The sequence below is a fragment of the Eschrichtius robustus genome, chromosome 1 (genome assembly GCF_028021215.1).
Source record: "Eschrichtius robustus isolate mEscRob2 chromosome 1, mEscRob2.pri, whole genome shotgun sequence".
Lineage (NCBI taxonomy): Eukaryota > Metazoa > Chordata > Mammalia > Artiodactyla > Eschrichtiidae > Eschrichtius > Eschrichtius robustus.
Genome location: NC_090824.1, coordinates 132,944,550 through 132,972,031, shown reverse-complemented (window position 1 = coordinate 132,972,031; position 27,482 = coordinate 132,944,550). Strand labels below are relative to the sequence as shown.

Below are 27,482 nucleotides of genomic sequence, written 5' to 3'. Positions count from 1 at the left end.
TTAGTCTCTGCCAAAGTTTCATGGACAGCATTTTTATAACTACTGGATGATCAATATCTGTAACTGAAGAGCAGTAGTTTGCCATCAGCTCTTCAGTTTAATACACGTGCTTTTCAATCATGGGAATACATCTAGATTTAGATCTTTAAAATGCAACATAGTCCAGCATTGGCCAGATATTGCCCCTCCAGTGTTGTTCACCACTGTACTTAGTTCATGTTTAGTTCAGGGGCCAGAGATGGCCATTTATGCCATCCCTCTTTCTCTGAATAGGGAGGAATCTGATTCTCCCTGGTGAGGCATGGCTTTTTTTCCTCTCAGCAACTTCATGTTACCGCCTCAATAACCAAGCGTTTACTTCCTATCTACAACTAAGGGGACCAGAAACGACTTACAGAAGAAATTAAAATATTTTATCTCAAACAAATTTAGGTTGTCACTTTTTCCTTGTCAGCTTATCTGAGCTAACAGGAAAGCATAATGAAGGCCTGTGATTCAGCTGCAGGCAGGGTGTCTGCCTGAGCAGGTCACACCCTTTGGTCTCGTTTTCCAGGAAAAGGAAAGAACCTAAGATAATAGTATTCACGATTTTTAACGAGGCAACATTGTATCTGCTCTCAAAACTTGCTCTCTTGAAAGATGGCAAGAGTTAACAGCTGTTTCGTTGATAACTGCTGTCATCACTTGTTATTGGCTAATTACTGGGAAATCAGAAAATGTCTTAGAGAAGAATGTAGGAAAAGCTCCAACAATAATTGATTTAAATACACAAGATTGGAAACAGAAGTGCTTACTTCGGCAGAGATTATGGGCTCTCACGTTCTGACATTTCCTGGTGGAAATATAAAAAATATTTAATACCTTCTATTCACTTTCTAATCTCAGGCACTCGCTCTGCAGGACTCTAGTCCCTACTTAAGTATTCACATGGTCCCAACTTCCTTCTTTGTTCTAGCCCCAAGAACAAAGGGCCTCGTGCTCCCGCTCCATGCACATTCCGCCCTTCCTGGTTCTCCCTACCCCCGTTCCAGTGTCGGAGCCCCTCCGAAGACGGCCCAAACCTCCAACCATCCCACGAGTCTCCATCCTTCCCCACCTCTGATCCCACCTCGGGCTCGCGAACCTCGGGTTCGGCTCAGTCTCCGGGGTGTGCAGTGGGGCGGGCACCCGGGCGGGGGGAGGCGGGGAGTCGCAGGGCAGGGCTGGGGGAATGCTGCCTGGGGACCCATAAATCTAGGCATCATCTGGGTACGCCAGGGCAGCTCAGCTGGGGCGGCCTGGGCCAAGGGTCAAGAGAAGAGCCCTGGTCCAGCTTTCCAAATTGGCGGCAACAGGTGGCCCGGGCGCCGCGGGGGCTGGGGGGGCAGGTCCCCGGAGCTCCGGGGGCGGGTCCTGCTGCCTCGCAGCTTCCCCATTGGGCGCTGTGGACGTCACTGCTGCGATTTTTATGTAACGTGTCCTTCCGCCACGGAATGTAGTCCTCCTCCAAAGGGCAACCTGCCCGCCCGTTCCGCCCCCGCAGCACTCCTACTGAAGGTGACTGTGCCCGGCGAGGACGCAGAGGGGCGGGGCCCCGAGAGCTGGGAGCCAGGATTGGGTGGGGGGGCGGGGCGGCGGAGGGATTGCGGCGGCCCTTTAGCTGGCATAACCTTGAGGCCGAGGTAGCTGATCCCCGCACTGGAGCAACGCGTTGCGAGTCTTCGGACCTCTCTGCTGTAGCAGCGCATCCCGAGCCGGACGACGTCGGAGGTGAGCTTGGGGAGAGACTGGGCCATCCGTCCCCACCGGGGCTCCGTCCCCCCTGCCAGTGCGGAATCCTGGCCCGCCTGCGCACTCAGTGTGGCGCAGGATCCGTGGCATCTTGGATTCACCCGGTTGGGGTCTGAAGAGACGAGAAAGGCTGCTCGCGCCTAGGGCCTCCTCTTCAGAGCCCCCAGCTCCTGCTTCTTCCGAAGGCAGATGGGTCAGCCAGCCCCTTTCCTTCCCCAATCTCTGACCTTCCCCCACCCCCATTCTGGTCCCATCCTCCCCTCCCTTTACCTCCCTCTTCTGTCTGGTCCCATCCTCGTCTTCCTCCCCTTATTCTCTCCTAATTTGATCCTTTCCTCCCTCAGTCTCCCTCCCCCCTCCCCACTCTGCTCCCACGCTCGCCTCCTCCCCTTCACCCTTAATACTCGCTTCTCGTCTTCATCCTGTCCGTGTTCCTCTCATTCTGATGCTTTCTTTGTAACCTCTCCTTGAAACTCCTTCTTTAGCTCCGCTCCCCCGTCCCTCCTCCATTCGGATTCTGTCCCCTCCTCGTACCTACCCCCATTCATGCCCTGGCTCCCGCCCCTCCCGCTCCTCTCTGGTCACGTTCGCTCCACCGCACCCCTCTTCTTTGCAGCCTCCTTCTCGCCACCCGCGTCCTCGCCCCTCCCCCTCTGTTCTGGTCACGTCCGCCTGCTCTCCCGCCCCCGCCCCTCGGTCTCCCATCTCAGTCCTGTCCCCTTCTCCATCAGAGTTCCCCAGTCTCGGGCTCTCCTGCAGCCCCGGGCCCGCGTCCCGGCGTCACCGCCCGAAGTGCAGTGGTCTGCGGATGGGCGGGCTGGCTCGCGTGCGGCCGGGAGTTGCAGCGGCGGCCCGGGGCGCAGCTGGAGGGTTACGTAACTCTTGGTCTTCCCCGCTGCAGAGGAAGAAAGGGTGGCTGCCCTGTGGCGCGTTCCTGTTTTGTGCCGCCTCGAATACGATGGGGCGGCCGCAGGGCTGCTCTTGCTCCTAGGAGGTTACTGGGCTCCATCCCGCCAAGGCGGGGCTGCACGTAGCGGCCCGGGACCCGTCCTGTCGCGCCCCGCCCCGCGGGATCGAGGACCACTGACCTTCGGGCCCGTTACGGGCCAAGCACCATCTCTGGCCCGACAAGCCTCCGCATGCTGCTCAGAGGCCTCCTTGCGTTCGAAACACTCACCTGCCTCCCCGCCTCTGCTTCACGTTACTTAACAGATGCGCCCGATTGTAGAGCGCAGAGGCCACGGGTTGGGGTGGGAGCAGGTTATGGGGAGAGTAGAATACGTCGAGCTTGGTGCCACGTGCCTGCATTCACTCAATAAAAACTCATGTGTAAAGAGCTGTTTTGGGGAGCGGCGTGGACACCAGGATGGCTAAAAGGGTTATGGCCCACGGAACTCACCGTCTAATTAGGGAAAGAACATGAAAGTTATCAGTGGTAAGTGCTGTGAGGAAGGTACACACTTCCTGCTGGGGGTTGAGGGGAGGAGGCCTCACACTGGGTTTGAAGAAGCAGGAAAGCACCTTCCAGTCTGAAGGTTATTTAAAGACCCAGTAATGGAAAGGCATCCCTTGGCTTCTTATCTGTGTCCTTGAAGCCCCGGACACTGATCCTCCTCTGCACAAATCAGCCTGATAGTTGAGGTCCGGGCATGATTGACAGAGGCATTGGGAGGTTGGAAACAGGCTTTTTATAGATCAGGTTTAACTCATTAACGTACTGATATGAGTAATGGTGGGAGTTCAGCCTCTGGACCTCAGTTTCCCATGTGTAACTTGTAACATTTTTCCTCTTGATTGTTGAAAGGATTGGTCGATATATACACACCTACATGAATATATGTTGAATACTCAGTGCAGTGTCTAACCTCAGGTGAGATGCCTCCAAATGTATTCTTTTGGTCACTGAGCGCAATTACTTAAACCGTAATTGAGCGCAAGGGCTCCTCTTTTGTCTGCCATCCCCAAACACATACTCATAGTTAATCTTTGGGAATCAGGCTCTCTAAATAGCAGACGTCTCCTGGAAACCAGTCCCCTCTGGGATCCTGGTACAGTGTTTACAGAGTAACTAATAATGTTACTCTTCAACTCTCCACTTGCCACAGGGGCTCTTTGGTCCTCTAGACAGAGGAAGGCAGGAGGGGGATGATTTGCAGCGTTTGGTGTTTGGCTACAAGAGTAGAAACAAACTTGGAACCCCAAAGACTGAAATCTTCACCTGTTCCATTCCCACCCACTCCAGGTAGGGTTCTGGGATTTGCTCAGCCAGCTGGTAAGTGTGAGGTTAGGATTAGAGGCAAAGGCCAGTAGCTCCTTGTTGGCCGTAATGAGGGTGTGGCCACTCCCTGGGGTAGAGAGGAGGGCCTAGGTCAGGACTGCAGCATTGTTAGCAAATAATTCGCCCTCAGGTTGCCTGAGGATGCTGTTGGGAATTCAGTGGGCTGTTCTGAGAGGAAGAGTATGTAACCCATCACCAGGTCTGTGTGTGTAGGTGGGGGAGGCTTTGGGGAAGATGACTCAACATTTGAATTTATCTGCTTTTAAGAGAACTCTCTTCATTGGGTGAGTGGGGAAACTGCATTGTGGTCTTCGCCTGCTTAAAAGGTCCCCTCTCCCCTTTCAGTGAGTCAAATAATGAAGCATGCATTTCCCCCAGTTAAAAGTGTCTCAACTAAGTGACAAATGGTTGATGGAAGTCCCCAGGCTCTCTGTACTGCGCTTAGGTGCAGCATGGCAGAGCCTCATGCCCAGGTGATAGTCTGCACACCTATATTCCTGAGCCTTGTGCAGTGGGCATGGTAGCCATTTTGGGAATACGGGTTGTAGTGGACATGAATAACGATGACTTAAAGAATGTCCTTGAACTCATTTCTGAGTTACTGGACTTGAGCCTAAATATATGGACATTAGTCTTCTGTCTAGGGCAGCTGCTCTCACTTTAAGCACTGCATTAGAAGTAAATAATTTTAGTGTTGAATTCACAGTTTAGCCAAGAGCATTATTGGGTCTTTAAGAATTGCAGCCCCAGTGATTTGGCAAGTTTGGTAGCTGTTACTCCAGACAGAGCTAGCACCTTACGGGAGGTGCTTCTGTGCTTTGAGTATTGTGACATTAATGTGGGGTCACAGGAAAAGCCATTTTATTTCTTAAAGCTGTTTATTAATGTTGAGGCAGTGGAAGAAATAAGGAAATGGTTGAGAGCAGGAAGGTAGAAAAAAAATGCAACTCTTGATTACAAACTTGCACTACAGGGGTTTTTATTTTTCTTCAGCTTTTATGAAGGCACGCCAGGGTGTGTTACTTTGGATAAGAGCTAAGACTGAGGTGAAGGTAGGGGGAAATGACTCATTTGACATTCTTTATTTCTGAATCATTCAAAATATCCACAGTCAAACCCCAGTTAACTGGTACACCGCAAGACTGAGTTGTCCATGGGAGCAGAGTTTTCTTGCAGCCTTGTTGAGGATCTTGTGAAATATGTGATTTATTTCGTGAACGGTCTTACAGGACCTTGAGTCATCACTTTAAGCATCAATTCTGATACAGATAGGAATAGAACGAAATGAAGACCATTCTTTTTTTTTTTTGTGGGGGTGGGTGTGGGGCTTTGCGCCCTCGGCACGTTCACTGCCGAGTCCCTGGACCGCCAGGGAATTCCCAGTGAAGACCATTCGTAATACTACCATACTTCTGGGAACTTCCTTTTTTTTTTTTCTTCTTTAACCACAAGCCAGCCTTAGACTAGATAAATGAATAGGCTGATTATTTGGGGCTTTGTTAAAGAAGCTGTTTTGGGAAGGTGAGCCAGGGTGGGTGGTCAGGCAGCCTCTGCTCTACCTTTTGGCCTCCTGCTATTACTGCTCAGCTTAGGAGGGGGAGGTTGGCAGGGCCACCAAGTGGTGCAGCCCCGCCCTTGCAGCCGTTTTTCCTTCATTGGTTTGTGCTGGTCTGCACGTAGGAGGGAGAGCCAGCCTGCAGTACTTCTGGTGGCCTCTGCGACTCACCTCCCCCCAGTTCTTTCTATAGGCAAAACTCCTGGGGAACTGTAAGCCTCTCTTTCCTGACGCCAGCAAGCTGTGTTTGGAGGTCAGATAAGGGCTTTAGTGGGGGAGATGCCAAGACCAGATATGATAGGGCAGAGAGGTTGCTGGTCATAGCATTTCAGAGTATGGACCAGCTCAGCTGATGCAGTTCAAAAAAAAACAAAGAAATTCTCTGAAAGGAGTCCCAGCCCTTCCAAACATTTAATCAACCAACGGATAACATTTATTTAACTTTAGACAACTGGTATCACCCCTATTTCAGGTGATGAGTGCAAAATAATTACTCAGCTGAGTCAGTCATGGTATATGAGACAAAGTCGCACACACATTTTGGAGGAGTGCTGGAGTTTTGATCTAGTTGAGCCAGGGAAATAAAGACTTGGTAAACAAAACTATCCTGACACCTGATATCCCTCTTTTGTTATTACATTAGAGAGCAGGTTAACACATGTTACCCATCAGATGGGCAAACATTTTAAGAGTCTGACAGTATCAAGTGTTGCAAAAGGTGTGGGAAGGCAAGAAATCACTTTACTGGTTGGTTGTAAGTGGATATAACCACTTTGGAGAGCAATTCAGCACTATTTAGTAAAATAGGAAATAAACATACCCTGTGGCCCAGGAATTGATCTCTGGATATAGAAGCTCACACCTGCACAAGGAGACATGTACTAGGAGAGTTGTTATAGTATTGATTAATGAGGAAAAATTGGGTTTAATGGGGAAATGACCAGCCGGTAAGGGAATACATAAATAAATGGTCTAGTCATGCACTGGACTAGTATAGCAGTTCAAATGAATTAACTAGATCTGTGTACCAACTGGATAGATCTTAAATGTGCTGGAAAAGCAAGTTGTTTGATGATGCCTTACAGTATATTACTTAGGGTACTTTAGAAGACAGCAATATCATAGGGTTCAGTATGGATACAGACACCCTTAAACGAACTAGAAGGATACAGAATTCATGACACTGGTTGGCTATCAAAGTTCATGATGGGATGTGGAAGGGTTGGAGGGACCTGGGAATGGAGGGAAAATGACCTGTATATAATGATAAATTTTTTTTTTAAGTCTAAAGAAAATCTGGATTTTTTTTTTTAACTTTTGGCCGCACTTCACAGCTTGTTTGGCCGCACTGCACAGCTTGCGGGATCTTAGTTCCCCCACTAGGGATTGAACCCAGGCCCTCGGCAGTGAAAGTGCAGAGTGCTAACCACTGGACTGCCAGGGAATTCCCTGGATAAATATTAATGGTCAGTTCTGGGTGGTAGAAATACAGATGTTAATATTTCTTTCTTTAGTTCAAAACAAAACAAAATAGAAGCAAACCTATGATGGTTACTGCAGGAAGACCAGGTATACTAACTAGGTCAGCGCTCTGGGAGAGCTGGCACTGCCCTTCCTCCTTTCATTCCCCCCTTCTTCTCCCTGCAGCTGCGATGCAGGGCAGCTCCTCCTTTAAATGCTGGGCCAGTGCCTCCCTTTGCTGAGGCCATCACCCATCCTGGTGTTGTACGTGACTTGCAAAGGCCCTAAATTAGTGTCCCAGGTTCCTTGCTGCTTCCAGAGTGTAAATATCATGCCCTGAAGCATTGCCTCATAATCTTAAGCCTAGTAAGGACCACAGCGCAGCAAAAGGTTCATCTAAACTTCCTCCTTCAGACTGAACCAGTTCTCTTCTCCGAGCATCTGCTATCAAATCCTCGGCATCTGAGATGGTAGAGGTTTCTCTGTCGGGACTTCCTGCCCTGGAGTTGAGTGGTCCTTTTGGGGGTAGGCTCATTTAGTATCAGCTTTTGTGCCCTATTGCACACTCAGATTTGAAATAGGACCTTGGGCGCCTGCTTATAATGTTTGTCACTTAGTTCTAGCCCTGAATAAAAGAGAAGGGAATTTTACTTGAACCTACAGGTGGGTTCATTTTGCTTTGTGTAACCTGGTGACACCAGACTTTGCTTTCTGTTATGGGGCCTGCTGAGGGTAGAATGGACTTGATATAACTCCCATCTCTTAGCTAAAAACTGCTTGTCCTCGCCCCACTCCATATGCAAATACACTGTTGTCATTAGTCTAACTGTATATGAGGATGAACAGCCATTCACTTCAGACCTTATTAGGTTCCGTGGCTGGTCCAGCACCCATTTTGATCTTGTTGCTACCGTAGTCAGATTAGGGCCAGTCTTGGGAATTACATTTTTCTGCTCCATCATCTAGGAACAGAGCTCCTAGAGAGCAGGCTGGCCTGAATGCCTTGTCCAACACGTTGTGATGCAAACTTTCTAATGGATGTTGGTGTTCTGAAGATTTGGGAATCAGACCTTCATGCTGGCTTGGAGACTTAAGAGGTGTAGGTAGCAAATTGATGTCAGAGCGAGAAACACAATCATAGGTACTAGGTGCCATCATTATTGAGTTAGTCTGTATGGTGAGATTGGCATCAGAGCAAAAATTGGTGCAGGGAGCCCTGGCTGGTTAAAGATTTTATGCAGATGCGGGCTCATAGGCCAGGCTGGTTTACTAGGGCAGAATGATGCGGGCTTTTGTGAAAGCTAGAATTGGTGGAGTGAAGCGTGATTCTTTGCCAGAACAACCTGCCAACAGTACGGACACTAAGTGGTGTTGGGTATTTTTTCTTTTATGATTTTCACCCTGTGGTTTCTGAAGAGTGACCAAAGAATTGTGTCTGGCATAAACAAAACTATAGCTTTAAAGAGCCAGGAGCCACTTGAGAAAGGCAAGGTGGGAGTAGGGGCCCCTGGAGCTGAGCTGTGACCGTGCCTGCTCCGTCCTTTCGGCCCCCACACACTAAGGCCTCTGATGGTGTCTCGTTTCTCACAGAGGAGAAATGGCTCTGAGGAAGGTCCTACAGCAGGAGCTCAGGCTCAAGAATAAAGGCTCCCATACCTGGGCACAGCATTTGCCGCCATCAGTGGCTACGCTGGGCTTCCATGGCTGGCTGGAGGTTGCCTCTGCATGTCTGTGCCTCCCGCAGAGGAGGGTGCTGTAGTGAGTCAGACTGGCATGAGCTGGCCGCGTCTGCTGGCGGACACTGTGCAGACAGCCAGCCTGCGGGAGGGCAGCTCTTCCCAGAGGCCCGGCCTGAGAAACCACCGCTGAGGCTGCTGTCCAGGGGCTGGGGGAGAGTCCAGAGTGTGTTTTAGGTAGGATGGGCAGCTTGTGCTCTGGAGAAGAAGCTCATTGGGCAGGTGAGCCCTAACCCTCCCTGCAAGGGAGGCTCCGGGGCAGAGCCTGAGGGGATAGAAAACCAGTTGGTGACCTGGGCGTGAGACATGAAGTCCCTAGTTTGGTAGAGGGCTTTAAGGACGTGGTGAGATCTTGTAGGAATATGGACGGACTTGCTGACAAGCCAGCTTTTTTGGATTGCTGGTGTGCAAATGCACTCAAACAAAATTTCACTTGTACCTAGTAATCTGGGTAAGCAAAAGATCAGAGCTTGCAGACTTCAGATTTAATTTGAGATGGTGAAATAGGGTTAGTGTTTGAGCCCAGTATAATTGTTATCTGCTAATAGCATCTCCTGTCCTTGAGGCAGCCCTTCTGTACCAGAATATCCTTGTCACAAAGATTTTGCTCTGATGCTTGAGGACAGACTAAACAGGAAAAGAATTTTGTTGGATTTGGGCATGTGACTAACAGGTTTTTTGGCACAGAATTGTCCTATGGACCATATTAACTTTTTTTTTTTTGCACTTTGAGATTCTGAATAGATCAAGGTTGACTTTTTTTTTTTGGCTGTGCTATGTGGCTTGCAGGATCTTAGTTCCCCAACCAGGGATTGAACCGAGGCCCCAACAGTGAAAGTGCCAAGTCGTAATCACTGGACCACCAGGGAATTCCCAAGGTTGACCTTCTTAGGTCAGTGAAACTATCCTGCAGTGCATTCGTGATCTAGGGCCTAAGATGCAATATCCCACCTCTGCTGTGTTTAGAATATTCCTGAAGTGCCTAGAGCAGCAGTTGAATAATGGAACGGGGAGCTTCACATTTGTTTTAATTCCAACACTTTTACCAGGATGCTTTTAAATATATCATGTTCGGAAGAGGTACATTTGTAATTTTTCTTATTATTAAAGTGTTTAGTATCAGTAAATTTTTTAGTAAGGAGAAGAAAGAAATTTGCAATTTGCTGTAATCCTACCACCCAGATAACATGTTGATAATATTTTGTTAGATATCCTTACAGTCCTGTTATGTATGTTTAATTTATTGCCCCTTCCCGCCCCCCCAAAGAAAAGAGAGAGGGACCAGGTTCTTGTATAGAATAGTGAAATGTTAGTAAACCAAGGTTTAAAGAGACTTTAAAGGAAGGCAATCTTTGGGGTGTTAGGGGAGGGGATAAAGCATCGCAAAGGAGCCATTAAGAACGGTCTTACCTGCGAATTTTCTGTTATCAGTTTCTTGGTATTTTCTTGGGTGGCTTCTGTGTTTTCATTTATAACATAGCTGAATCTCTAGGAACAGCCACTACCTACTACTACCTGGATAGTACTTAAGGTACTTTCTTAAGGTACTTTTTCCATTACCCCAAAGAGCTTTAGGTGCACTCAGCTTTTACCTTAATCCTTGTACAGTTCTGCAGGGCAAGCCTTTCTCAGCTCCGAGCAGTCTTTGCAAGTGGGACCAAGGAGCCACCCTGAGCCAAAAAAAGAGCATTATGTCACCGGAAGCCCAAGGCCAGAGAACACAAGGTGTGACACAATAATCAGTGGCCCCAGCTGGGTCTTTGCAAAGAGACCCTAATGTCTCAGGTCTAGAGAAGATCCAACTGATGATTTTTAAGAAGAGTCGGGTTAGTTACTTCAACCCACTCGTTGAGATCACAGTACGGTCCTCGGACTGGATGACTCCCTTCGCCTGGAGGCCACAGCAAGGCCTGTGTGTCCCAGTTGCCTTGGTGTGCCACTGGGCACCATCTCTTCAGTAGTGTTCCCTTAACAGCCAGACTCACCTAAGTCCAGGTGCTCTGGAGCTATATACACCCTACTTCAACCGTGAGTGCAGGTAAAGGGACCCTGGCTGCCCAGGCCGTGCTGTCAGGAATTCAAAAGTTCCTCGGATTTGTTGGGGAAAGGGACATAGGTATAACTTTGATTTTGACAAAGAGGCATTAAGATACTCTGAAACATCATTCAGTAAACAACTGGAATACCCCCAAGTACTTGGTGCTAAGGGATACAAAACCAAAGAGGTCACGGAGGAGAGGATGTTGTTTTCATTTTGGTACCTGGTATGTTGTAGGGAGTTAGGAAATACATACTGAAAGGAACAGTGTATGTGCCATGTGGAATAGTTAGCTGGTGTCTTATTTTCTCGTTTTTAAAGATTTAGTTTCTGTAGCTGGGGACTTGCAGCCAGCAGTTTTCAATAGCTTACAGGAAATTCACTCACAACTGGTCGCAAAGCTTCTTGGGCTTTTCTGGACTTCTCGAGGGTGGCAGAGACAGGTTTAGATGCATGCCTTGTTCGAGCCACCCAGAGAGGCCACAGAGTCGGGGATGGAGGAGGAGACAGAGTAAGGGTTACATGTATGGGGTGCCTTGATTTGGAGCCCTGAGATTTAGGAGGCGGTGGGACAGGGCGAAAGAAGGGCTTGTTCCTGAGCCTGGGCTGAAGCACTTAGATGAAGGATTTGAGAAGGAGTAACCCTTGGTCTGAAAACTTGAGGAAAGGAATGGCATTCTGATGAAGCATGTCAAGCTTCTGGCTCACATCCTTCCCTGATGGTTCTTGAAACACTGCCTGGAAGCTTCTCAAGTCTCTGTCTGTAATCAGCTAACTAACCGGCTGAGTGAGTTTAGTTGTAAAGTCAGTAATGAAGAAAAGCAAAGGTCGGGGGCAGTTGTGCCCCTGGTCAGGATTGTGACCTGGGCTGATTAATTACCTGGAACAGATGGTCTTTGTCACTGCGAGTGGTGTACTTGTCAGACTTAGAAAGGGAATTGGGTGGTGCATTAGAAGATCAGCTGGAAGGATTTGACAAGCGTTAATAATTTCTTCATGGTGCAACTCTCCTATTAATGTAATTGTAATAATTTTAGAACCAGACTAGTACCGTTATGGTTATCCTTGGTTTGATGCAAATTGCTTTGCACGTCCTAAAGTCCTTCTGACCAAAAGTACCATATGTAGTTTTTAGGTACAGATTCCTGGGATGAAAGATTTTGCATTCAGGGTTCTGGTGAACTTTGCTTCCTGTGCAGGGACTGGTTTTTATTGCTTGTCAATGGGCTGGGGCCTACTCTCTAGCCTAGGATGAATTGAGTAATGGACTTACGTGGTCCTGTGGGTTAGTGAAAACCTAGAACTCCAGAACTAGGAGGACTGCCTGGATAGTGGTTGTCTCTATGACCAGGAAAGTCACTTTGGGTTTGGGTGGGGATTGTTAAGAGGCAGTGTGGGTGCCCCTTCCCACGGCAGATGTTTGTAGCTTTGAGACAGCTTTTCATACAAAAATCTAGATTCACCAAGGTACTAAACTAGGGGTGAGTTTTTATATCCCTGGAAGATTGGTTGCAACTTCCTTTTGAGGAAGCTCCTTCAGTGCTTGTAAAATGATGTTATTTTTATAGGATTAGCAGGGAAGCTGTTGAGGTAGATACTAGCCCAGTGTAAGGGAGGCGTGCCTACACGCCTTACAGTGGATGCCTGGGCCGTATATGTGTTGGGTATGTGGTTTTGACTTGTTCTTTGAGGTCTTTTCCACTTGCTCAGAATAACGTGAGCCCGTGGCCTGACTTGAGGAGCACCCACACAGCCAGAGCGTGGCGGGGCTCCCTGTGGCTTCTGAACAAACGGTGCTTGTTGAGTTAATGTGTAAGCAGGAAACAGCTTCCTGTGCCAAGCTGTATATTATAGCCGCCTCAGGCTTCTCAAACTGATCACTCTCTCTCCAGCTCCCCTGGACCCAAGACCTCAGAAGCCATGTCGAAGCCCCATAGTGATGCCGGGACTGCCTTCATTCAGACCCAGCAGCTGCACGCGGCCATGGCTGACACATTCCTGGAGCACATGTGCCGCCTGGACATTGACTCGCCGCCCATCACGGCCCGGAACACCGGCATCATCTGCACCATTGGTGAGTGGGGGGTGCCCCCTCCCCCCGAAACATGGGCTTCCTGAGACAGTGACCTTTCCTCTCCTGAAAGGACTAAATAAATGTGGCAGACCTGGGTGCTGAGCAAGATGCTACAGAGATTCTTATGAGAACTGGTCAGAGGAGTTTGCAATAAAGAATTCTTATGCTTTATGCGTTCTGCTAAAGGTAAAATTTAGAGGGTATCTTCCTTAGCAGAGCATCTCAGAGACCTAGGAAGGATCTTTTTGACATGCTCTGTACAACCAGAATTCTGTAGTTGGACATCTGGCTGGGTTTCAGGGAGAGTATAGAGGGCTGGCCAAGACTTATCTAGGCTTTCCTCATTAGATGGAGCCTGTAGAATTTGAAGGAAATGGGGGATGTGTCCTTCTAAATCAAGAAAGTGGGCCAGCACAGTAATAGTCATGTGTATGCTTTTGAAAGAATTTTGAGTTATTTGGGGGAAAAAATTATCAAGAGTTCTTTAAATTGAAGCAAACTTAAAGTGTTATTCCTCCTTTGGATAATTAACACTTAATCACTTTAAAACTTTTTTTTTTTTTACTAGGCCCAGCTTCCCGATCAGTGGAGACGCTGAAGGAGATGATTAAGTCTGGAATGAACGTGGCTCGTTTGAACTTTTCTCATGGAACTCATGAGGTGCGCCTCGGCTGGATAGATTGGCCACTGGGGCAGCTTGTAGGAAACGGGGTGGGGTTGTCGTATTCATTTAGCCACGGTGGACTGAGCAAGAAAGCGTGGGTTTTACAGCCAATGGGAAGATTGTCTTCACCAGCCCATCCCTACTTTCTTTTCCCCGTCTCCTGCCATCTCAAGTGGCCAGGTCTCCTCAAGCAAAGAAGACCTCCTTTGTAATTGGCCCTGGTTCTCCCCAACACCTGTGCTCCATTAGCCCTCACCGAGGAAAGTGTGCAGGGTTCTCCTGGAAACTCCTCTAAGCCATGGAGCTTGACACTCCTGCCCCAGGGTTTCTGTAACAGCTCATAACTGCAGTGACGAACCAGTAAGTTACCCTGCAGGTTATTCTGGCCTAGTTTAGACGCAAGATAAACTGGGCAGGTCCAGGAGAAGGGTTTTCATTATTGCAAGTGAAGACTGGGTCTAATGCACTAACACTATCTGGCATATAATACCCTACTTAATCAGCATTGTGTTCCCAGCCTGTCCCTTCCTGGGGGTTTTGGTACATTAAAATAAAGTCAGCATACTTCCCCAACAGTCTGGTAGGAGTGTCTTAGTGCTGGGGCTGTTGATGAGCTGACCTGACCCATTGGACCTTACCCAGGGACCAGGTGGCAGCTATTGGGAATTGCTCTGTTCATGCTTCTGTTCCCAAGATCAGAACAGACTCATTTTGAGGAGTGTGGGACCTGCCTGAGGGAGAGTGCCTAACCTTCAGGTTCAACCACAGGCCATGGGATTTCATCCTGGTATTAATAGAGGAGGAATGGGTGAGGCAAACTTTCCCTCCTCTTGACCTCTGTATTTCCTGTTCAGGATAAAGAAAATGCTACCCTGTAAGGTCAGGAGGTGAGGGGTTGCCCTCTGGCATTTGGAAGTTGGTGTTCAGCTTCAGCTAAAAATAAAGCCTCAGGAAGTGCAGTCTAAGAGGTGAATTCCTCCTTTCTGGAAACATGAGAATCTTCATTATAGGTTTTCTAACCCATGTTCCATAAACAGTCTATGGCCTGGCAGGTGTCCGACCTCCAAATGTCACGGGGGCCTGACCAAGTTTAGAGGAACTGTGCTCAGCAGGCACCCTGGGCAGGTTAAGACATCCATGGATGGCATTCTGTAATTTTCCAAAGGCAGGGCGTCCTCGGCAGGAGTCACTAGGCATTCCTGCAAGTGTTAGCTTAGTCCGAAGAGAGAACTAAAGGCATCACTGAAGGTCAGTTCACAACTGATCCCTACTGCTGGCCTGTGCCAGGGTCTCCTGTGTGCAGGGGGAGTAGCAGAAATAGATTTTAAGAAGTTGACCTTTAACTAGGCTTTATGGCCTCTTCCATCCAGTAAAATAATACCCCACAGCTCTGAAATGGCAAGGGCGAGTGGTATCTGCCCCTGCCGGAGCGGGGCTGGCTCAGAGATTTTGGTTTTTTTAAACTACAAGAGGCATTTGGACATTATCTGTGCTTTAACTCGTCTTCCCAGATTAGAGTTGGGATTAAAAAACAAAACAAAACAAAACACCCAAGCCCCTCTTGTGGGTTTAATTTGAGGTTTTTGACCAGGATAAAATTGTGTGGTCCCCTGGATCAGGGTTTTGGAAACTGATCTGAAATTGTTCTAATGTTAATTATATACTGTAAACAGTCTTAGTTTGATGAGCGGCTGGGACATGCTTTTCCAGCTCTTGACAATTTTAAATACTCTTCTAAGCAGAGCGTTGGAATTGCTTTTTCTCCCTCACGCTGACAGAGGGACATCCACATCCACACGTCTGCATCTGATCTTTTGGTTTTGTTGTTGTTGCATCTGATCTTTTGACAGCTTTGCCACAGTGTCTCTAGCCCCCACTTTTGGCAGTTCTTGTGGGCAAGATGTGTTCTTACTGAATGTGTGGTTCTATAATGCCATGTCGGCCAGAAAATACCGCCTTTTAAGGAACATACACTTAGAACCTTGCACAAGGACAGCGCTGACAGTTGGAACGCGTTACCCCTCCCTTCCCACCTCCTGTTCTCAGGTGCTGCTCTCCTGGACAGAGGTGGTTGAAGGACGAGGCCCACAAAGTGCTGAGTTGGGAGCCTCTGTTACTAGCAATGCCATATTGATAGCACGAAGATCTTTTGACATCTTGGCTCTGAGCCCCTTTTTAGTCAAACAGGAATGGCAAATGGAAAGAGAGAAAGGGCTTCAGAGACGAGATTGAAACCAGGATTTGTTGCAAGTGAGAAATGGCAAAGGTCACTTAGTTCAGAGAAAGGTGTATTCCCACCTCTCCCTGTTCCACTTTCGTTTCTAATCAGACTGCAGGAAGTGATTGTCAGAACCAGGCCTGCATGACCTTAGCAGTGAGTTATTTAGCTTGGGCCACTGTTAGCTTAAGTAAATAACTGAGTTTGAATTGCAGTTGTAATCAGTAGAGTGAAAAGCTCAGAATTACCAAATCTATCAGTCTGACATAGATGGCCAGATCAGTATTATCCTGATACAAGTCCTAGGTTTTTGACCCCAGTCGTCTGCTTTATTTCCTGAGGGTATTTGATGAATCCTAGAGGGGGAAAAAGGAGACAAACCTCTTTTATGTTGACATGTCTTGCCACCAAAACGTAAATATTCCAAAGTTCCTAAGATTTGCCCTTAAGAGTGGGTGAGGGCTGTGGTACAAGTGGGTAGAGGCCAAGGAGGTTGACGTAAGCCGGTAGAGGATGCTCGGGGAGTGGGCAGCGTGAGGGTATACGCTGGAGGCGGAGTTCTAGAACACCCACAGCTCTTTCCTGAGTGATTAGCTTCAGTGCCGGTCCTAGATCCTAGTGTGTGGGAGGACGCTTATCATCTCCCCTCCTTTCCCCCAGTACCACAAAGAGACCATCAAGAATGTGCGTGAAGCCACGGAAAGCTTTGCTTCCGACCCCATTCTCTACCGGCCAGTGGCTGTGGCCCTGGACACTAAAGGACCTGAGATCCGAACGGGGCTCATCAAGGGCGTGAGTATCCTGGGGAGAAGCTGGAGGAAGGCGCAGGGGAACCCCAGAGACATCCTCAGCAGTCTGTCCCGGCCGGAAGCCACGTTTCTCAGAGTTTAGGTCTATAAATGAGAGTTTTATCCACCACTGTAAGAAGTCTTGATTTGATCTACTTCACTAAGAAACAATACCAGGAAGGAACCTCTTTTACCCTCCAAACCTACTTCCAAGTCTCTCTAACTTGGGGGAGCAATTTCTTTGTCTCTTTTCCCCTATCATTAAATAGTATAACAAACATTCTAGGTTTCTCTTGGGTTATTTCCTTGAAGTATACTAAGTTAGACAGTCTGATTATTTCTTTCCAAAGGAAAAGGCTTTATTGTTATTTGCAGCTGAGATTTGCTCCTTGTTCCCTGGAGGAAAGAGCTTGTCTTCTCCCGCTAGGAGGGCCCGGCTTCTTTGGACTTGTGGTTTACTGTCTTGTCTGCAGAGCGGCACCGCCGAGGTGGAGCTGAAGAAGGGAGCTGCACTCAAGATCACCCTGGATAACGCCTACATGGAAAAGTGTGACGAGAACACCCTGTGGCTGGACTACAAGAACATCTGCAAGGTGGTGGATGTGGGCAGCAAGATCTACGTGGATGACGGCCTTATTTCTCTGCAGGTGAAGCAGAAAGGTACGTACGCGGGAGTCAGGCACTAATTGTCTAAAACCAACTCCTGTCTCTAAGTTTCTCTGGCAGAAGATAGCTGGCTTATTTGGCTGGCAGCGAGATTGAGTCTCTATATTCTCAGAAATTCCTTTCATAATAAACTCCTAACCTCAAAAACAGATTTCACTCCAACTTAATTGTACTCTTGGGGAGGAGATGAGAAGGTTTCTTCTTTTCTTTCTTTTTTTTTTTTGGCTTTGCAGTGCAGCTTGTGGGATCTTAGTTCCCCAACCAGGGATCGAACCTGGGTTGTCTGCCGTGAAAGCGTGGAGTCCTAACCACTGGACCGCCAGAGAATTCCCGAGATTTCTATTTTACTCATCCTCACTACTTTAGGCTTTCTGCTTCCCTCCTCCGTCCCCTCAGTAGGATACGTAGAGGACTCCAGTGTGCCTGGGAATGAGAGCTAACATTTAAGTGCCAGGCACTATTCTGAGCATCTTACATGATAATTTGTTTGAATTTTAAAACCACCTTATAAGTAGATATTATTATCCCTTTTTACCTGAGGCACAGAGCGGTTAATTGACTTGCCCACGGTTACACAGTTAGTGGAGTTGGGATGTGAACCCTGGCAGTGTGGCTCCAGCACCCACCATGTGCTATTTCCCAGTTCTCTGTACTGGGGAGAGCCTGCTTCCTGGTGAGGACACTTTTGCCCCTGTGGCTCTGCCTCTTGTACCTACTCCATTGCACACAGGTCCTGACTTCCTGGTGACGGAGGTGGAGAATGGTGGCTCCTTGGGCAGCAAGAAGGGTGTGAACCTACCCGGGGCTGCTGTGGACCTGCCTGCCGTCTCAGAAAAGGACATCCAGGATCTGAAGTTTGGGGTAGAGCAGGATGTGGATATGGTGTTCGCGTCTTTCATCCGCAAGGCATCTGATGTCCATGAAGTCAGGAAGGTCCTGGGAGAGAAAGGAAAGAACATCAAGATAATCAGCAAAATCGAGAATCACGAGGGAGTTCGGAGGTAAGTCCACCCGACTGTCCCTTGCCTCCTTCAGCCCCAGCCCAGCTCTCTGAAGAGCACGATATATCCTGTGAATACTTTTCTACCTGCCCATCAGAATGAGACTCTCAAGCTTATCTCAGACCCACTGAATCAGAATATCCTACGAGGGGGAGTGGAAGGCATTGGTATTTCAAGGAAAAAAAAAAAAAAAAGCTTCCCAGGTGATTGGGGTGCCAGCTTCTTGACGTTGTTCCACAAGCCCAGGGACCAGCATTGGAGAGGACAGGGTCACTGCTCCCAGGCTCAGGAGCCATTGTGCTGCACTCCTGACACTGCCTGTGTTTGCTGGAATTGGGGACTACCAAGGGGGAAGAGACAGCAGGCTCTCAGGAAGGGACTACCTCCCTTGGGAGCCCTGTGGAAGCTCAGGGCCTGGTGTTGACACGGAAGCGTGTGGCCTCCTTGTCTTGCCGTAGAAAGCAGCCGGCTTGGTGATCAGGCCAGCTCTGGCATGGTATCTGCTTCTGAGGGGAAAGAATGCCATCCTCCTCCAGGTCCACATTGTCCCAGTGCAGGTCCACCACCTCCCTAGTGCTCACCAGGTAGGGCCGTATGAGTAAGGCCAGCTGGGTGACATCTGTTCCTCTTTGGTTCCCTACTAGAACCCAGCGCTGCTGACACCCCACACCTACTTGTGGGGATTAGGTGTGTGCTTGGGAAGAGTGGGAGGAGCAGTCATCCTGTTGTGACCTTTCCATCCTTAGCTTTGTGTCGATGTCCTTTGTTCCGGGAAATTTGGGGTCCTCCCTCTGCCATCCCATGATAAGCCATGGGTGTTTGCTGACCTTGGCTCCAGGCCAGGCAAAGCCATATTCTCATGCCTTCAGCAAGTTGGAGGGGGCCCCCTGAAGGAGCAGCCCTCAAGTGTCCTTGGCTGGGAGAGGCCATGGACCTTTGTGTCAGGAGCAGTCAGCCGCCTTGGGTTCCCTTTCTTCCTTGGAAGTGCTGACTGGAATGAAGATGGTAAAGAGACACCTTAAGAGGGGCCTCATAAGATGCAGATGGAGAGGAAATGAGCCCATGGGACTTTGGAGGAGACCTCGTCCCCTCCCCTTTCCCCCAGTGATGTGTCCATACTGCTGCCAAAGAAGCCCAACTAGCAGAACTGTTGGCCCCCTTTGGGGGACTGAAGTAGCTGGAACACCCCACCACCTCCATGCATCCATGATGACGTCGTGGGTAGTTGTCCTGGTGCAAGGACGGCTAAGTCAGAGAATCCCAGGAAAACTTCCTTTGCGTCACCTTACTTGTGGCCCCTGTTCCATATAACCTCTCTCTCTTTCCAACTTCCCTGTCAGGTTTGATGAGATCCTGGAAGCCAGTGATGGGATCATGGTGGCGCGTGGTGATCTAGGCATTGAGATTCCTGCAGAGAAGGTCTTTCTTGCTCAGAAGATGATGATTGGGCGGTGCAACCGAGCTGGGAAGCCTGTCATCTGTGCCACGCAGGTATGTGCCTCTTCCCGAGTTTGCATCCTTGCACAGGAAAGCTTTGGAGGCTACCCGGTCTCTTCCCATGGACCCTGCCCCATGTCACAGACGGATGGACACACACACACACACACACACACACACACACACACACACACACACACACACACACACACACACACACACACACACACACACACACACACACACACACACACACACACACACACACACACACACACACACACACACACACACACACACACACACACACACCCCCTCCCCCTACCCCACCACCCCTCCCCTGCCCCCATGCACCTACACAAAGCTGTACTCTGCATATACACACGATCCAGGGGGTCAGTTTGTCTCTGAAGACAGCCCAGGCCACGTCTCACGAATACCCTGTCCCCTCCCAGATGCTGGAGAGCATGATCAAGAAGCCTCGCCCCACCCGGGCTGAGGGCAGTGACGTGGCCAATGCAGTCTTGGACGGAGCCGACTGCATCATGCTGTCTGGAGAGACGGCCAAAGGGGACTACCCGCTGGAAGCTGTGCGCATGCAACACCTGGTGAGTTCTCGGGGCCTGCCCATCGCCCTGGCTGGGGCTGGGATGGAGGCGAGCTCTGGCACAGAGCGACACCTTTTAGGCTTCTGCGCCCACGATCTTTTATTACCCTCCAAGTCACAAGCAGAGTGAGGAGGTGTGTGCTGGGGGCGTGGAGGTGTCTTGTTTTTTTTTCTGTTCTGCCTTCCTGCCCACACCAGTCTCCTAGTTCCTTCTGTTCTGGAGGTGGCCTCCTTCATCAGCCGTAGCACAGTTCACTCCTGTCTGCAGGATTGTGAATCCTTCCCTTGGCTCAAGTACTGGGATATGTGTACCTCTTCCTCTGGACAGCCTAGAGGACCTGAGTACCTCTGCCCTGTTCTGGAAAAGGCCAAGGGCTCCTGCTCCCAGCTGTCCTGTTTGGCTTCCAATTTGATTCCCCACCTGTCCCCAGCCAGGTGCCTCCCTGATGGGGGCCTCTGGGCCTGCACTGCAGGCTGTGGCCTGCACTGACTTGGCTGCAGGCTGGCCTTGCATGGTGCCTGCAGCAGCGCCTGCTTTGCTGAGCTGTTGCACTCGCCCTAGACTAAAAAGTGGGGTTTAAGTGATGGGTGACAGGCCCACAAATAGAAACAGGTTCAAGGCTGGCTGATCCCGCCTGGCCCTGGGGTGAGAGCGTCTGGAGGAGCCCTGGAGGCCACTCTTTCTCCTGTGGGAGCTAGCTTTTCAAGGGTCTCCTGCTCTGCCATGTCCCACAGCCTGGCTGCTCCTGCTCTAGAGCTTACTGAAGAGTTAACACAGGGATGGGTCATCAGGCCTGGGAAAACGAGTGTTGCAAATGAACTTTCACAACAGTCCTAGGTCGTTGTTGATAATGTATAGCTCAGTGAACTTGCCTCCTACCCTGAAACGGTGTTTCTTTAACCTTCCTATTCGCTTTCCAGCCAACAAAGGACCCCAAGCCCTTTGTGTGACAGCCCCTCCCCTGCATTTCCCGAAATTTAAAACAATCCTCCAAAAAGAACATCTGGACTAGATAATCGTCCTTTCCTCCTTCATTTTCTATGTGATTATTAGGCTTAGATGGCTTCCAGAGAAGACATGAGAGTTATATTAAATACTTTTTCAGGGATGAAACAAGACATCTTGACTACAGATGTCTTCTGGTCTGTCCTTGGCACCCTGGGTGGATTTGCCCATTATGAAATTGGTAGAGACCAATCCCTGTCCCTGGGACAGCTGTGTTTCCTGGCTGATATGCCACCCTCTGTGTGTGACATGATTGCTGTCACAGATGCTCATGCACTCTGAGCTCATGGTCATTCTCACAACTGCCCCGGTGGTGAGTGCTCCCTCTCTCCTGGGGGACAGTGGACCTTGAACCTCTCCCCTCTAGAGTGGCTGCCATTATGTTTATCGGTCTCCACACAACATCCCTTCTCTATAACTGCCTTGCTTAGTTGTGTGGCCCCATGGCCTCTGAGATGCGAGAGTGACCTTGACCTGATTTATGGAACTATGAAACCACATAGACTGTAGGGACTTTCATGTCTCTACCAAATTTAACCTCTCAAGGCCTTATTAAATGAATTAGATGGGATATGTTTAATTATAGCCTTAGCGTTAAATTTCACTACTATTATTAAATGTCTGTTAAGTCCTTGTGTAGATTGACGTAATCTCCATAACCTCAGTGAGATAGATGTCACCCCATTTTATAGATGAGGGTACATGGTAATAGGGCTTGAGTTTGGACCCAGATCTGCTGACTCCGAAGCCAATGTTCTCTCCTGCAACATGGTACTTTGTCTAGCAAGAGATCAAGACAGGTATCCATGTGGGGCCTGTACTGGGGTCACAGTCTAAGAACCAGACTCTGGGCTCTGAACCCATGTCTGTTTTTCCATACCCCAATCTTTCCTTTGAACAGACAGACACCTTAGAACTGCAAGACTGGGATTGCATGGCACTGCTCAGGAGATAAGTTATGGGGTCTGGGCCAGGTGGTACAGGCCTCTCCTGTCCATGTCACCAGTTAACACTGGCCAACAGCTTCCCCTCTTACCTGTCCACTGCTTTCTCCTTTATCTCACTGATGCAGTTGATGTCCCTTAACTAAGGGCTAGGCAGTACCAGGTATGGTTCTCTTTCCTGTTCACGTTTCCTGTCCTTTTGGGCTGCATGCATTCCATTCTTGCAGGAAGAAAACCTTTAACCTAGCAAATTCTGCCACTCATCTTCTTATCCTGTCAAATTAATGAGGTGGCATTACTGATTCTTTCCTCACCCATCATTCTCTAAGATGCTGGTAATTGCATTATAACCCTCTAAAGCTTAAATTTTCTTTCTAATTCTTGGTGTTATCTGAGCAGGTGGTCTGTAAATAACTCAGTGGCTTTCTCATGGGTGTTTTAATCATTTGACTTAATCAAATGTCTTGTTAAACTTACCTGCGTGTTTCCACAGGCACCTGTCTCTTCACATGGCTGTTCTGCCTGACCTCAAAACTCGCCAATTTGCCACCTGCCTGCTTAGAAACGCGGTCAAGCCGCGTGACCTTGGCTTTGCCTGACCTCAGTTTTCCAGCACTGCTCAGTGTGCTTGCACGGCATGCCATTGGACAGGCTGGTAGCATCCCTGTGTCTGAAGCCAAGCAAGCACTCCACGTGTGCATGGAGGCCAGGCATGAAGCCTGGTAGTAACCACCAGACAGCCATGTGAGGAGGGAGGCCTGTTCCTTCCTGTGAGCTGTGTCATGAGGCAGCGTGGTCAAGTCCTGCCAGGGAGCTGTGTAGGCCCGGGAGCCCCGGGGGCCCAGCCTCTGCATGTTTCCATGCCTAGGCACTAGAGCCTGCCACCATATTGTCTCCCTCCACCGCCAATCAGAAAGTCCTTCCAAAATCAATAGATCCTTCCAGAACGGAAGAATCCGTTTCCCCTCGGTTGGAGGGGAAGCAGTAGCAGTTGATGTTTGAAGTCCTGCACACATCCCTAAGCGGGCTTTCATCACCCTGCCTCTTTGCATCTGCCTGAAGGACAGACTTAGCCAATTAACCTAAGGTACCTTCCCCTCTTCCTTGCCTCCCCTCCCCCTAAACCTTACAGATAGCTCGTGAGGCTGAGGCAGCCATGTTCCACCTCAAGCTGTTTGAAGAACTTGCGCGAGCCTCACGTCACTCCACAGACCTCATGGAAGCCATGGCCATGGGCAGCGTGGAGGCTTCTTATAAGTGTTTAGCGGCAGCTTTGATAGTTCTGACGGAGTCTGGCAGGTAGGGCCCCGAGGGCAGGTAACTCCAGCCGCTCTAGAAGACAGCCAGGGCCCAGCCCTGCGCCTGGGGCCCGCACTCAGCACCTCTCCTCTCACCTGCAGGAAGCCAGCCAGGGAGTCAGGGCAGGCCAGGGCCGCAGGGTCCCTCAGCTCAGCAGGCATAGCGACGTCACAGGCGCCTGGTGAAGGGCTGGTTCCTGCGAGTCTTGATCTCGCTTAGCTCAGAACCTCCAGCGACTGGGCTCTCCTTGGCCTCTGCTCCCAGGGACACGCTTCTCACCAGCTGTCTGTGCGACTCTTCCCCTCCCTCTCCCGTGTGGCACGGCTCTGACAAAGCTCTGTCCCCCTCTCGTCCCTCTGGAACGATGTTGCCCCTCCCTAGATTGCCCGTGAGGCAGAGGCTGCCATCTACCATTTGCAATTATTTGAGGAGCTCCGCCGCCTGTCGCCCATTACCAGTGACCCCACCGAAGCCGCCGCCGTGGGTGCCGTGGAGGCGTCCTTCAAGTGCTGCAGTGGGGCCATAATCGTCCTCACCAAGTCTGGCAGGTAGGAGGTGGCAGCGGCTCCCTGGGAACGCCCAGCTCGGCGGCACCTTTCCTTGGGGTTCCTGGGAGCAGTGCACTAAATGGTGCTCAGATGGCACCAAGCGAAGGTAAGACCTCTCAGCCTGTGCCCGGGACCCTGCAGGGACGGAGCTCCCCTGGCCCCCTGGCCAGGCTCTGGGAGCGAGCAGAGCCCCTGCCCTGGGCCTGAAGGACAGGATCCCAGGCAGCACTCGTAGGCGTGTCAGACCATTTGGGTCCAAAGCAAGTTTATACCCTCACAATGAACTAGAGACTTAATTACATAGACAGGTAGACTGATGACAAATGGTTGATATTTGAAAGCTGTTTTTCTCAAAAAGTAAAGGATAACCAGTTTTGCTTATTCTAGTTGCTGTGTGCTCTTTAAAAAGTTCAGTGTGGAAAATTAGCACTGTTTGCTGACATGCTATTTGGTTGGTGCACCCGACCCGTCAGTCTTTGAGTCCCAAAGACAAGTGGGTGCCGCCCAGAAAAGGTCACCGTGGTGTGTTGCTGGCACTTGGGCCGTGCAGCCAGGCTAAGCCCTCTGCTTGGCCTCAGGCTCGGGGTCCCTTCCAGATCACCGGGCTGTCATCCTTCCCTCCCTGGATCCGGGGTGTGCTCCTCCTCCACAGGGCAGCTAGGGTTTCCTCGAGGAGGCGGGTGGAGAGGAGCAGACAGGCAGCCCCCCACGCACCAAGCAGCAGCAGGTGGGACTGCCTTTAGGACCAGGACACACGACGTGTGCAGATTCCCTCAGCAGAGGGCTCAGGATGAAAAGCTCCCACCATTTGGGTTGACCTTTGTGAAAAAGTCCAGCCTTTGCTACTTGGCTATTTTTAGCTCCAGGCTTCTGGGATTTCACTCTCAGCAAGTCCTGACTTTAGCACTTGCTGCCCTCTGAAAGCCTTGTATGGAGGCCAGGCCTTAACACAGGGCGCCCTCTGCTGTGACATGGCTCAAGTTTCCCTGACACCTGTTGAGTGTCCTCATAGCTTGCCTTCCAGGCCCCAGTTCCCCCTGCAGGCCCCTCCACCTCCCGAGGCACATCTGCAGCCACACGTGTACAGTGGCAGTGCTGGAGGAAGCACCTGGCGCTGGGGCTCTACAGGGGTCCCCTCCCCTCCAGAGGAGACTTCACAGGCAGAGCCTCCCCCACTGACACTCCCATCCCCTGGTCTTGCCTCCTGGGTAGCACCTATATTTCTAAGCCTCACTTAGATACTCAGGTTTGACTGTGGGGCTCTACAGCCCAGTTGCTGGGACTGTTTCAGGGACCCGGGGGGTCACGTGGAGTCAGGAGAGGGCACAGCAATAGGGAAGACTTGCGTTGTAGATTCCAAGGGGGACTGGTGGGCTCTGCTCCTGTTTTCTTGCAAATGTCAAGAGTCAGGTGCTATTCCCATGTTGCTTGGCTTGTAGCTGCTGCCAAGTACGGGCCGTGTGGGGTAAGTGGGGGAAACTGATCTTGCTGGGTCAGCATGATCCTGAGGCCCTGGCCTTTTGGGAGGTGGGTAGGCCAGATGGGTAGCATAGCTATGAAGAAGAATTATGTGCTGTGGAAGATACAGGATGATGAGCTGCCCCAGTCTTGGGGAGCAGATGTTGAAATGGCCAGAGAGCCTCAGGCTTGCATAGGGAGTTGGATTACAGGGTGAGTTGCTGCTGAAGGCCCTGAGGAGCTTCCTGGGACACTGTTTAACAGTCTTGTCTGCTTGTCCCCCATCTCAGGTCTGCACATCAGGTGTCCAGATATCGCCCCCGGGCTCCCATCATTGCTGTGACCCGGAATCATCAGACAGCTCGCCAGGCCCACCTGTACCGTGGCGTCTTCCCTGTGGTGTGTAAGGACCCAGTGCAGGAGGCCTGGGCTGAGGACGTGGACCTCCGGGTGAACTTGGCCATGAATGTTGGTGCGTGGCTGGGAGCAAGGGCTAGAGGTGGAGGGGTGGAGAAGGTGCCTGAGCACAGGTCTCTCTGAGACCCTATAGAAAGGGGAACATGTTGGCCTTTGGGTGCAAGAGCCCTAGCTGTCCTCACGGGGAATGTTCTCTGAATCCTTCATCCCATTCCCTGGAGTCCTGGGCCGAGCCCAGGAGGGAAGAGGGGCCTTTGAGTTGTGGGGCTGAGCACCCCAGGTTCTCTCCTCACTCTCTTCCAGTCTGGGATCCAAAGCAGATTATCCAAACCCTGGATAATTGGGGTTGTCCATTCTTTGGCATCTGCTCATTATTGAGGTTTTTCATAAAATTAGCCAGAGCTCCTACACTTGGAGCCAGCACACGTACAAATTATGTATTCATATGGCCTTTGTCCCAGTATAAGAGTAGGATGTCATGTGATGAGAGGAAGCAGCTAGCTGTGACCTTGGGCTGGGCTCTCCACCCTCTGGAGTAGAAAATGAATGATGTCCAAAGGTCCCTGCCAACTCTGCCATCTGAGCCATACGGATGTATCAAGGCTTCCCTCATCCCCTTTGCCTGGGCTGTGAGGCTAGCGCCACCTTGTGGTGTAAGGAAGTAAAGGCCCGTCAGCCCTGCTTAGCTTCCCCCGACTGTGGGGCAGTCTCCCAGGTGCATACCTTCTTGGCTTGATTCTTCACTCACCAGCCCCTCTTCTCTTCCTCCAGGCAAGGCCCGAGGCTTCTTCAAGAAGGGAGATGTGGTCATTGTGCTGACCGGGTGGCGCCCTGGTTCTGGCTTCACCAACACCATGCGTGTAGTTCCTGTGCCGTGACGGGCCCCGGAGCCCCTCCTTCAGTCCCTGTCCCATTCCCCTTCCCCATCCCATCCATTAGGCCAGCAATGCTTGTAGTGCTCACTTGGGGCTGTGGTGTGGCACTGGGCTGGGACGCCAGGGAAGAAGATTAACGCCTCTGTGAAACACGGCTGTTTTTAAGACCCTGCTTTGGTGGGGTAGTTCAGAGCTGGGCCACCCATCATGTGGCCCCATCCAAGCAAGGGACGGAGGAGTGGTGCAGGCAGGACTGGAGGCCCCAGAGCTTCACACAGAGGGCAACAGCTCCTGCTTCTCTTCCTTTGTGTACTCGATTCAGTTCCTGTAGAAAATGGATACCCAGAGAACTCCCAGCCCTGGCGTGGGATCAGGAGATAGCCGGCTAAGAGTAGGGGCCTTAGGGCATGGGGCAGAGGTTCCAGTTTAAGCAGACTCTGGCCCTGGCCCTTGCTTGCTTCTCCAGCCCCCTCAGCCTCCCTCACTCCCACCTTGTTGTGCACTTCTGTTCCTTCACTCCACTCGACTGTTGCTGCAGACAAACACTCCGCCCTCCACCTTCCATTTCCCCCACTACTGCAGCCGCCTCCAGGCCTGTTGCTATAGAGCCTACCTGTATGTCAATAAACAACAGCTGAAGCA

At 50.3% G+C, this 27,482-nt stretch overlaps 1 protein-coding gene across 2 annotated transcripts; it reads left to right on the top strand.

Annotated features, from left to right (window-relative positions):
• Positions 1–1,621: 1,621 nt before the first annotated feature.
• On the top strand, positions 1,622–27,482 carry PKM (pyruvate kinase M1/2). 2 transcript variants are annotated; one of them, XM_068554926.1, is made up of 11 exons: positions 1,622–1,749; positions 12,731–12,912; positions 13,481–13,572; positions 16,455–16,586; positions 17,056–17,242; positions 17,979–18,249; positions 19,590–19,740; positions 20,142–20,294; positions 23,924–24,090; positions 25,839–26,020; positions 26,737–27,482. In XM_068554926.1, exons 2-11 carry the CDS (start codon positions 12,759–12,761, stop codon positions 26,841–26,843), a joined length of 1,596 nt encoding a protein of 531 aa, XP_068411027.1. In that variant the 5' UTR covers positions 1,622–1,749; positions 12,731–12,758; the 3' UTR covers positions 26,844–27,482. The 2 variants fall into 2 exon arrangements, with proteins under 2 accessions (XP_068411027.1, XP_068411037.1); XM_068554936.1 differs by lacking the exons at positions 1,622–1,749; positions 23,924–24,090 and adding an exon at positions 23,376–23,542.

Coding starts and splice junctions, on each gene's coding strand:
- PKM (XM_068554926.1), top strand. CDS start 12,759: ATGTCGAAGCCCCATAGTGATGCCGGGACTGCCTTCATTCAGACCCAG. Junction 13,573..16,454: donor TTTCTCATGGAACTCATGAG/GTGCGCCTCGGC, acceptor CCTTTCCCCCAG/TACCACAAAGAGACCATCAA. Junction 24,091..25,838: donor GTCCTCACCAAGTCTGGCAG/GTAGGAGGTGGC, acceptor CCCCCATCTCAG/GTCTGCACATCAGGTGTCCA.